Source organism: Myotis yumanensis, unplaced genomic scaffold (assembly GCF_028538775.1).
Source record: "Myotis yumanensis isolate MYYU_CA2020_CCGP unplaced genomic scaffold, mMyoYum1.0.hap1 SCAF_12, whole genome shotgun sequence".
NCBI lineage: Eukaryota > Metazoa > Chordata > Mammalia > Chiroptera > Vespertilionidae > Myotis > Myotis yumanensis.
The window spans coordinates 31331265-31343089 of NW_027223763.1; the positions used below are offsets into that span (position 1 = coordinate 31331265).

At 49.0% G+C, this 11825-nt stretch overlaps 1 protein-coding gene across 1 annotated transcript; it reads left to right on the forward strand.

Moving 5' to 3' along the window:
• Positions 1-1757: 1757 nt before the first annotated feature.
• GAS1 (growth arrest specific 1) lies at positions 1758-4092 on the forward strand. The gene has a single exon (XM_070430142.1). It carries the CDS (start codon positions 2686-2688, stop codon positions 3712-3714), a length of 1029 nt encoding a protein of 342 aa, XP_070286243.1. The 5' UTR covers positions 1758-2685; the 3' UTR covers positions 3715-4092.
• Positions 4093-11825: the final 7733 nt, after the last annotated feature.

Sequence of the window (11825 nt, forward strand, 5' to 3'; positions counted from 1 at the left end):
GTGTGAGACCCACATCAGCTTAAAGATACAGCTGAATTTTTAAAAATATATATATTTTTACTGATTTCAGAGAGGAAAGGAGAGGAAGAGAGAGATAGAAACATCAATGATGAGAGAGAATCATTGATTGGCTGCCTCCTGCACGCCCCCTACTGGGGACTGAGCCCGCAACCCAGGCATGTGCCCTTGCCCAGGATTGAACCGGGGACCCTGGAGTCCATAGGCCCATGCTCTATACACTGAACCAAACCAGCTAGGGTGATACAACTGAATGTTGACCTTTTTATGAGCCTAAAATCACAGAGCATTGAAGATGAAAAAACTTTTCCAAGTGTCTAGTCTCGCCTTGAAACTTACATATGCAGGACCCAAGTTACAGAAGAGTGGGACTTGTCCAAGCCATCCTTCCCAGGCTGAAATAACAACTCCAAATAACACAACAACAACAACAACAACAACACTCCAGAGCCTGGCAAACGGTTGTTTAGATGGGCCACTGAGTTGTCGCCTTTCTTTTCTTTTTAAAGTCGAGATTGATATTGTGTTTCCTTTGACTCAAGTCGGCTCAAAACGATCTGCTTTACCCCAAGTTCTTCTACAGGTCATTTTGTTTGGTATTGTTTTGGGGACTGCAGAGGGTGCAGCTTCCTAAGGCAGACCTCGCGCGGGGAGGAACGCTGCAGCCTCCGCAGCACAGGAGGCTCTCTTGCAGCCGGATAAGTCGGCTGGGGCCCTGCTCTCGCTTTTGCCAGTTTAGATCCACTTGCCTCCGGGGAGAGGCGGGCAGCCGAACTCTGTGCGCGCTGGAGACCAGCTCCCTCTGCTTCTGCAAAGGAGATTTAGCCTAAATTTTTGTGACAGATGGAGTTGATAGTCTCTCCACGGAAAGGGGAGGAAAAAAAGCGCCAGTTTTTGACAGGCCGCAGACGCCCGCTGCCTCTGGTGGTCGAAGGCTGCGTTGCGCCGCAGTTAAGGTAGTTCGCCAAGTCCCGCGCCGGGCAGCTTCCCTCTCACACAGAACGAGGGCTTGGAATAGACACTTGTGTATAAACCTTGGGGAACGGTCCAGCTTATCCCCTTCCTTTGTGCTGTGACTGCAGCCCGAAGGTCCTGCTCAGCATCCCTAAAGATTTTCCATGCTATTATTTTCTCATCACAATCGTGTTAGTAACTGACAGTTCTAAAATATTAATCTGGTGGATTGCATTTGTCTTGCAACTGACAACGATGCCCGGCTCCACGGCCGAACCTGCCGGATCGGCAAATTTGGACCGCGTGCTGGGAAGAGGGGGAAGGGGGCTGTACATATCTCAGCAGTATCCCCCTAACTGAAGTGTGTGCCCCTTTCTTATGTGTGTTTACGTAACGTTCAAGTCTCAAAGTCCCACAATGAATTCTGGTCTCCCGCCTGTGATGATCAGGACCCAACGATGGGGAACTCGAAAAACAAATCGAATTCTGAAGCCGGTCCAAGGCACAGATGGGGTTCAGGGGAAATTAATGCCACCCTCCCCTCGCCCCCCAATAAAGTTTAAGAGAACCAAACAAAAAGGCCCGTGGCCGGCTGCAAACAGCTGCCCCTAAGCCCTGATCGCGGGTTCTGAGCGCAAGCTGAGGCTCCATATCCGAGCCTCCTTAAGAGGAGGAGGAGCTCCCGGGCCTCTGTCAGGCTCCTTAAGCCCTTCCTTTCAAGCCCTGAAAGCCTGAATGTGAGCTGCCCACCACCCTCCCCGCCCTCCCCCACTCCGCAACCCCACTCTAGCGGCTCGGAGGGGAAAAAAAAAGTTTCAACAACAACAGGCAGGACCAATAGCATCTCGAAAAGCCGGGAAAGGGGGCTGAGCAAAGGGCGAAAGAGAGTGGAGAAAGGAGAAAGCGGGCAGGCTCGGAGCGCGCGGGGCCGGGGCCGGGCGAGCCGGAGGAGCGTTGCTAATGTTTTTGTTTGTTTGCTTTTCCATGCATGCATAATGAGGGGGCACCGCGGCACCACGCGGGGGCTCCCGGCCCACTTTTGTATTTAAAGCCTCGCTGCGATCGAGTCCGCTGCCGGGCTCAGCGGATCCGCTCCCCGGGCTCCTCGTCACCGGAGAAGCCGCCGCCGCCGAGGGAAGCCCGGGAGCCGCTCTCCGCCCGCGCCGAGTTTCTTTTTCTCCCCGCGACGCCCGGAAAGGGCTCCCCAGAGCTCGGCCGAGGCCGGGGTCGCCTCGGGCGGAGGGGGAGGGGACGCGGGCGGCCGGGACGCAGTGCACCGACGCGAGCCAGGACGCCGCACGATGAGAGAGCCCGCGGCGGCGGCGGCGCGGAGCTGAGTCCGGAGGAAGGAGCGGCCGCACAACGGCTCTGCAGGCGCGGAGCAAGATGCACCCGCGGCGCCCCGCGGTCCTGCAGCCCCGCCGCAGCCCCGCGGCCCGCAGCCCACCGGGGCGGCAGTGAGCGCCTCCCGCCACCGCCGGGAACCGACCGGAGGGGCTCTGGGCGGCTGTGCTTTTTTAGGAACCCACCGCAGCGGGAACCGGACCGACCTGCGAGCAGCAGAGCACCAGCCAGCGGCGCGCAGGGATTTATGAAAACACTCATGCAAGGAGTTGGCAGGACTGGGGCAAACTTTTCCACCGGCTCTGCGTCCGCCGCTCCCCGCGCCTCCTCTCCTTCACCCTCCTCGCCCGGCGGCCGCCGCTGCCCGCGATGGTGGCAGGACTGCTGGGCGGCGGCGGCGGGACCCGCGGGGGGACCGTGCCGGGCGCCTGGCTGTGCCTGATGGCGCTGCTGCAGCTGCTGGGCTCGGCGCCGCGGGGCTCGGGGCTGGCGCACGGCCGCCGCCTCATCTGCTGGCAGGCGCTGCTGCAGTGCCAGGGGGACCCGGAGTGCAGCTACGCCTACAGCCAGTACGCCGAGGCGTGCGCGCCGGTGCTGGCGCAGCGCGGCGGGGGCGACGCGCCGGGACCCGCCGCCGCCTTCCCGGCCTCGGCCGCCTCTTTCTCCTCGCGCTGGCGCTGCCCGAGCCACTGCATCTCGGCCCTCATTCAGCTCAACCACACGCGCCGCGGGCCCGCGCTGGAGGACTGTGACTGCGCGCAGGACGAGAACTGTAAGTCCACCAAGCGCGCCATTGAGCCCTGCCTGCCCCGGACCAGCGGCGGCGGCGCGGGCGGCCCGGGCGCGGGCGGGGTCATGGGCTGCACCGAGGCCCGCCTGCGCTGCGATCGCGACAGCCGCTGCAACCTGGCGCTCAGCCGCTACCTGACCTACTGCGGCAAGCTCTTCAACGGGCTGCGCTGCACCGACGAGTGCCGCAGCGTCATCGAGGACATGCTGGCCGTGCCCAAGGCGGCGCTGCTCAACGACTGCGTGTGCGACGGCCTCGAGCGGCCCATCTGCGAGTCGGTCAAGGAGAACATGGCCCGCCTGTGCTTCGGCGCCGAGCTGGGGAACGGCCCCGGCAACAGCGGCTCGGACGGGGGCCTGGACGAGTACGAGGACGAGGATTACTACGACGAGCAGCGCCCCGGGGGCGCGGGAAGCGAGCAGCCGCTGGACGACGACTACGGCGTCCCGCACCAGCCGCGCCCGGGTGGCGGCGCTGCTGCGGCGGGTGGCGGCGGCGACCTGTCCTACGGGCCCGGGCGAAGGAGCGGCGGCGGTCGACTGGCGCCCCGAGGCGCCTGGACCCCGTTGGCCTCCATCTTGCTGCTGCTGCTCCCGCTCCTGTTTTAGTCCTCGCGCCCCCGGCCATCGGCTGCGGGAGGGCCCGTGCCAGGGCACCTGTAGCTTGGGGACGGAAGGGATGGTTGGGGATACTTGCCAAAACGTTTGCAAAGTTGACTGTACCTAACCGGTCTCCCCACCATAACTTTTGGCACTTTCCCCGTCTCCTCTTCCGAGCACGACTCCTTGGACATCTTCCCTTACCCCTCATTCCAGGCTCCAGAAACTCCCAATACGTCTGCCCCGCAGAAGCTGGCGCGGCTAAGAGTTCTGGACGCCCGACATGGAACGGGCTGGGGGGTGGGGGCGGGGGGGGGAGGTTGCAGAACCACAGTCCTGGACTCCAAAGAGGGTGCTGACCAGTGGGGCCTTAATAGTTTCAAGGGACTGGGCTTGGAGCGGGGGGGGGGGGGGGGGGGGGGGGTCGCATGGGGGATTTATATTTGCCAAGAGGTTGTCTTGTTCATGAGCATTTTTCCTGTGACGGGTGGGGGGAAGGGCCGGGATCGACTTTTATTGTGACCAGTGAGGACACTGCAATCTTAAATAATCAGAGTAGTCCCACTTACCTGTTTCATTCGTTTACTCTTGGTACCTGCGCCCTAAATTCTCAGTTTTGGGGTGGGAGGTGGGAAGGGGTTAATATTCCTGAATTAGTTTTGGGTAACTTGGAGCCCTTGACCTTCATTTCATTTCCACTACTCTGCTCTCTTAGCACATTTCTTATAATTAAGTGTCAAAAAGTGCTGATCTAAAGAGTTGCTAGTGATATGGAACAATGCAAATTTGTATTAAATGAGCTCTGCACTGCCATCTATGAAAGCCCCTTTATGATGTTTGTTTTGTTGTCGTTTTTGTTCTTTACATCAAGAAGTTGTATGTACAAATATGCAGAGAACATATATTGCTTCTGCTTTTATCAGGGTGCTAAACCCTGGTACTTATATAAAGTGTATTAAAACTGGGGTTTGTTACCAGTTGCTGTACTTTGTATATAGAATTTTTATAAATTGTATGCTTCAGAAATAATTTATTTTTAAAAAGAAATTAAAAACTTTAAATCTGCATTCATATTACACCTGTTCTCCCTGAAATGTATAGAAACCATTCGTCATCAGGGATCCAAACCCACAGTCCATTGTGAAGTGTGCTCTTAATCTAGAACAGTCTTAAAATGTACAGTGTATTTTATAGATTTGAAGTTAACATTCTTATTTTCAAGAGAATTTATGGACATTGTAGAAATGTATAAATGCATTTCCAAACTGCCTTAAACATTGTATTTTTATAGACATCGTTTTTTTAAAAAAAAAAATTCTTATGTTTTAAGTAACTATGTCTTTGTGTATTTCTTTTTTCTTTTTCCTTTTTTGGTTATTTGTTTTATTAAAATGTGTACAACAGTAAAGAGTTTTAAATAATGAATATGGTGTAGTTACTTTCCGGAGTTACATTGTGGTTAACCCAATAATGGGTGTGGAGGGGCCACTGGGAATCTATCAACCATCAACTGAAATTAAAATGCAGTACAAGACAAGAAATGAGGCCTATTATTTCTGCCTTTAATTTAATGAACAATTAGACATCTGTAAATGAGGCAGCTAAAAAGATATAATTGACTGGCCTCCACTGGTTTTTATGTTTGTGGAGGGAATTCATAAAATCCTATCTCCTACATAATTGGGGGATAACCCCACATCCCTCCCCCCCCCCCATTTCCACTGGGTCCCCCTAACCCCCTTCCAGGAGTGTCCTCCCTAACTGCTAGACATTCCCCTACAATCAAACATGCCAATAACATCTGTTACCAATAGGTCTTAGGAAACCTGCGAGACTCAGTCCTTCAAAGTCATTTTCACACTTTGGGTGAAAACGTACAAAATTTTGTTACAAAACATTCAGGCGAGCAAAAGTAAACACACTGGGGAGAGGAACAATTACCAGGACTTGTAATATTGTTGTGAGGAGTTGTTTAGCAGTGGGCTGAAGGCTGGGTTCCTGCCAGAGCTACTGATCTACACTCAAACGCCCTTAGATAAATAATTACACTCTTAAGCTGTGTCGAGTGCTGATACACTTGACCTTGTAAATAGAAATGTTTGCAGTAGGAATAAACTCCGGCATTGGAAAATCTTTTAAACATTAACACAAAAGAGAGCGCTCTGTCCTCTGGGGATTTGACTCTGAACCTCGCCAAGCTAGGCACTTGCAAGGGGGAAAAAAAGTTTATTTATCTTCTATTCCTGGTGTTTATTTAAAGCTTTTCATTTTAAACGCGGTGATTGGAAGGCAAGTCAGGAGTTTAAAAAGTCACCACAAATAAACTTTGTCTGAGGGGTCCACAGATTAGCAAGATCTCGTGTCTCTTTATATGATATTAACATGTGCTGAGAAAACATAACCAGATTTCTCTGCTGCCTGAAGTAATTAACAAAGCCACGCCCCCTCCCAACTTCCTCCCACCCACTCCCACCCCCTACTTTCAAGGTTTCTTTTCCTCTAAGTGGCTCTTTCCCCAGCTTTTAAGGAGGGCTTCTGGGTGCTTCTTGTTGGGTCTAAAATCAAGAGATTCATATATGGGTGGCATCCGAAAGTCTTAGGTCGTTGTAGTGGGAAGCCTAGGAATGGTGTGTGGCTGGAACCCCTGTCACCTGAATGGTTGAGTAAACATATTGTTAAAACAAAGCTGAACGCTTTGTTTCTTTGGGGAATGAACAAAGGGTATGCCAAAAGACTTGTAAATGAAATCAGCTTTCTTTACAAAACGTCAAGTTAGCAACACTCCTGCGTTTGTTCTTAAATATGTTTAAATCATCTCCATTTCATGTTATTTTTAACACATTCTTGACTAAAAGTGAAGTCTTTGTCCCAGGAAAAGGCCCAGTTTCCCCCAGTTAGAAGTAAAAGGCATTAGCACTAGAAAAGGCCTGATAATTAACTGCTACAATAAACTCACGACTTGATTTTACAGGGTCCTGTCAAAAGCATCTGCCTGGAATAAATCAACACAGCTAGCTCTTGGGGAGAGAAGACACGAGGCTTTTCTGCTTTCTTCCTGGAAGAAAGTGAACATCGATCGGAGGTCCATTTCAACTTAAAACAGTTCTACACTGGAGCCCAGGAGCCTCCCTTCCCCCTGCAGACCTGGTGGCTTCCAGACCAGGTGACTCAGATGTCGGGACCTTCCGCTTTGGTTGTAGAGTGTAGGTTGCCATCTGCTCCTAGGCAGAAAGGATTTTTACAGATGTTGACATCTGTAACATCTTACGCTCTCCGGGGAGGCTTTTGGAATTTCGGACATTCGAGATGGAGAATGCCTGGAAGTACCATTACCGAGAGAAAGGGTATCTCTGGCTTTTCCTGGGGACTTTCGAAAAGCACCCTGCTTCCCACAGAAGTCTTCCAGAGTGAGAGCGACTCCTTTCGGATTTCATGGAAAATCGTGGGTCCTGGCGGTCGTCCTCATTTTCCCAGTTAGCAGGTTTGCCTTCTCGGTGACAGTTTATTTGTCTTTGGAGACACTCCAGTGACAAATGTTTAAGGGAGTGTGGGACAATGGTGGAGAACAAGGGGGCAGTTCATTGAACTGACAGTGACCATACAGTACATAGGAGGAGGTTCGGGCTTCCCTGTTCACCCAAGCACACAGCAACGCTTTTGCATAGGACCACAATGGACATAATGTAAGGTCTCTGTTTATGTTTAACAATATGTAGCAATGTACGTGAGCAATATCTGTGTGTAAAGTGGAAAAAATGGCTGGAGGGAATGAAATTCTTGTACTAAGTAGCAGGACCCCCCCTTTGCTTGGACAGGGCCCCTACAAATGTCCAAAAGTAAGGAAGCAGCTCCTGACACCCCCTGCCACAGACTAAAGGGGCCCCCATGCTCTGACACGGCTGGGAGGCGCTGCAGCGCCCCCAATAGGGTCTGCATGGGGCAGACAAGACTCAGAACCAGGAGTCCATGTCCTTAGAGGAGTCAAGAGAAACCATTCCCTTCCTCACCACTCCCTGCGTGCCCACCCGACTCCATCCCAGCCATGCTCTGCAGTAGAGACTAAAAAGAGGGAGGAAAGGCCAGGAGAACTTTCAGGGCCATCCAACCCTGCATTTGAAAGTCTCTCCACTTTAAACTTTGACTTTGCATTATTAGCTTATTGGCTTCAACTGTGGAAGTTCTCACACATAACCTCAGGGATCCCTTTCAAGCCTAGGAAAAGAAAAGCAGACATTATTTGTTTTTTGACCTCTTGTACAAGGAACATCAGAAACACTTGTCAGCTGACCCCGTGTCTCCCAACGCAAGGTCGTTGGGAAGCATCACGTTACAAATGCCTGGGTATCCATGGGTCTCCCTGCGTCGTGAGTTAAGGACAGTTGGACGTTACTGTATTCCGTAAGAGGGCTTGCCTCTTGCTGGACAGTTGAAAAGGTTCACCCTTGACTATCTGAATGACATAAGTAATGTGCTATTAGCATAAGTACCTTCTAAGGCATCCATTTAACCAATTTCTTAAATCACAGAATGATCTACTACAAAATAGTGGACTGTATACACTATATTTTGGCACAAAGATGGTCATTCTCCCACTAGTAACCAGGGGCTCTAAATAAATGATTTCAACAATGTTTTATTAAAGGACGACAAGGGCCCTCGAGCTGCATTAATCGGGGAGAAGTCGAGTGGCACTTTTGTTATGGAAATGTTAAGCACATAATAGCACTACCGAACAATGTGCAGCCACTTCATTCTTTCAGCCGTGCTGACACCTCTTAAAGAGGAACTGCAGGGAAGGATGTGGGAAAGATTTGCTTTCCGAGGAAGCTTTCAGCTCATATTTTGGAGAGCCACCTCCAAACCGTGTGTAATACGCATGCAACAGAAGCAAGAAGGGCTGCTGAGATGCACAAACGATTTTCCCTAATTTGGGGAGCTTGGGTTCCAAAATAAAATCCAATGTCTACATTTTTTGACGTGGCATTTGTCAAAGCTATATGTTGCTGATCTTGTAGTGCAACGAGTCCAATTTTATAATGTGGATCAAGGTCTCAGCTACTCTCCACAGTGTTGATACTAGTCTACTGCAAGTAGCTCTGACAGGCTCCTTAAGCAAACAGAATGCATCTTAAAATCCACAAACAGGTGAATACACACAATGTCCTAAAGGGCATCTTCAATCTGTAACCAAAACTAAAAGAATATTATGTTTCCAGACTTTATGGACATCCTTATGTTCTCCCGTTATCAATATCTATTCTTCCAATTTAATTTCTATATTTAAATCTTATAAGTTCTATAGGGTATTTGTGGGTTCATTGATGCCAGAATGGAGTCATAGCTCACAACTAACTCATATTGTATCACTGATCAGGTGTTTCTAGGCACCAGCATAAGAAATATTTCAGTGAGGCTTGAGACCTTTCTCATAGAAATCTCTTTTATGAAAACGCCAGTCCAGCCTTCAGTTTTAACCCCTGTCACCTGTTACCAGTCACTTCTGCTTTTGTGATGACTGAAACTCATCTGTAACCCTGAGTAGTTGATAGGATTTGGGGTGTGTGTGTGTGTGTGTGATAAAAAGAGAACATTTTGGTTCCACGGGCATCTAGTAAGGGTCTGTGTGTGGCAACCAATGTGACTGACTACCCTGGACTCACTGGTAGCCAAAATGGGAGACACACAGATGCTTTCAACATCAAATGGCAAAGACAGAGGAGTATAACTGGATGATTTACCCCAACGTTGGGTTTGAGAAAAACTTAGGAATGGAACAGTCGTGTGTGTGTGTGTGTGTGTGTGTGTGTGTGTGTGTGTGTGTGTGTGTGGTGGCCATTCCTTACCACCAACGCAGCATAAAGTATGAAGTAGCAAGGGTGGGGTTTGAAAGCAGGGCTAATATTGGGTCATAGAAGCCTTGAATGTCATGCTAGGCATTGCTTTACCCTGCTCAGCGTACATGACAGGAAACCTCTGGGAATTCCCAGCTGAAAGCTTCAGAGGTTCACCTTCTGGAACTGAGTATCTGATGATCTTAAGGAGTGAAGACCAGAGACTTGGAGAACAGTTAGGAGGCTACTACCAGCTCCAGTGGACAGCGGCCAGGGACTGAGTAGAAGAGTGGCAGTGTGGGCAGAGAAGAAGGCAGATTCAAGACCCTGTGGTTGTTCTAATATGAAGTGTTCAGGGAGGCGGGAGGCCAATATGACTGCTGGGCTTCTAGCTCAGACAGTTGTGTGAATGGTGTCAGATTCTGTCCCAGAAGAAGAAAGGTTGGAGGGCAAGTTATGTTTGAGGATATACAAACATATCCAGGTGGCAGTGCACTTCAGGAAACCAACTCTGGCCTAACGTTTAGGGCAGATGTCAGACTTGTATAGTGGTCATGGTTAAACCTCTGAGAGTGACACTCCCAAGGAGTGGGCTGAGAGAAAGAAGGGCAGTGGGCACAGGGAGATGTCCAGAAAAGGAACCCCACCAGGCATCACAGAATGTCAGAGAGGTCTGAGGAGGAGCAGGAGCAAAAAATAATAAAGGTTCTGGTCATAATTTAACCTAAATATTAAAATGCTTAAGAGGCTAATATTATGACTAAGCCTAAAGACCAAGACAAATGCACCGGATTTCTAAGAAAATAAAAATGACCAAAATATTCTTAATTATACCAATAGTAGTAATCATGATTGTAATTACAATTAACTCTAGTAGAGTAAAAATTACCAAAATTACGTCATTGTATCGAAAGAATTGTAATAATAATAAGTAATGACAGTTAGTATTGTTGAGTGATTACTGTGTGCCTTGCATAGTGCCGAGTATGTAATGTATATTGCATCATTTCATCATTGCAACTTTACCTTATTTTTATTATCACCATTTTATAGATGAAAGAACTGATGCTTAAATTAGTTGACCATGGTTATTCAGTTGGTGAATATAGAATCTAGGTTTGTGTCAAGATATTGAGATCATTGCTTTCATACTAGATTGAATCTCAAAATGTAGAAAACCTGAATAGCCCAGTTTTTTTTTTTTTGAAATATTGGACCAAATCCAAATGATTTTCTCTAACCATCTATCGATAGGGGGAAATAAGTCACAATGTTAGCAATGCTGGCATTGTGGGTAATTATTATTTTTTCCTTATGTGTTTCCCAAATTTTATCAATAAATATATATAACCCTATTTTCACAATGTTAATGTTTTTTAAATAATACTACTCAAAACCGTTAGAAAGAAGAGGGTGCAGGTTCTGCACCTGTGCTCACTGCCCCGTTTCCCACATTTCAGAGGAGTGCACCCTCCTTTTCCTCATCTGCTCAGTTTACCTCAATTTTTCATGAAAAAGAAGTGATATGTTTGGAGGCCCAAAATATTTCAAACTGTAAAACTGTTCTATTTGAAAAATCATATGAGAGACAAATATATCATGAAAACATAAACATATTAGAGCAAGAAGGGTCTCAAAAGATCTTTTATGTATCCATTCACTTAAATGATGTTTATTGAGCACTTGCTATGGGCCAAGTGGCCTGCTAAGCACTAGGACACGGCAGTGAACCAAAAAGGGAAACTTTCTGCCCGCAGAACGTGTGGGCCATGCTGCAGCCTTTTTCCTGACTCTCGCTTCCTGTTCTGTAACAAGACCATCCTTCCTCTAGTAAAGAATGACCACACCTTCTTCTTAGTCCACGGCTATTCATTCAGCTCTTTGTTAATCTTTCATTTCTCCAGATGTGTTCATGCCTCACCGATATGTGTGGGGAAATATACCTTCATCCTATATAATAAAGATGTAATATGCAAATAGTTGTTACCTAATGACCAGATCACGGATCAGCAGGAGGGTGGGGCAGCGGAGAGCTACAGGAGAGGGCTGGGCAGCAAGCTATGGGGGGCGGGGGGGGGGGGGTGGCAGAGGGAGCTACAGGAGGGCGGGGCAGTGGAAGGAGAGCTACTGGAGGGCGACAGCGAGCTACTGGCGCAGGGATTCATGCGCTGGGCTACTAACACTACGGTGTCGGGTGAATTTCCCGCCAAAATATAAGATGGCGCGGGCAATTATTTAGGTTTCCCGCGCAAAATCAGAGTTAGTTTAAAATGCCTATATCTTTTGAAG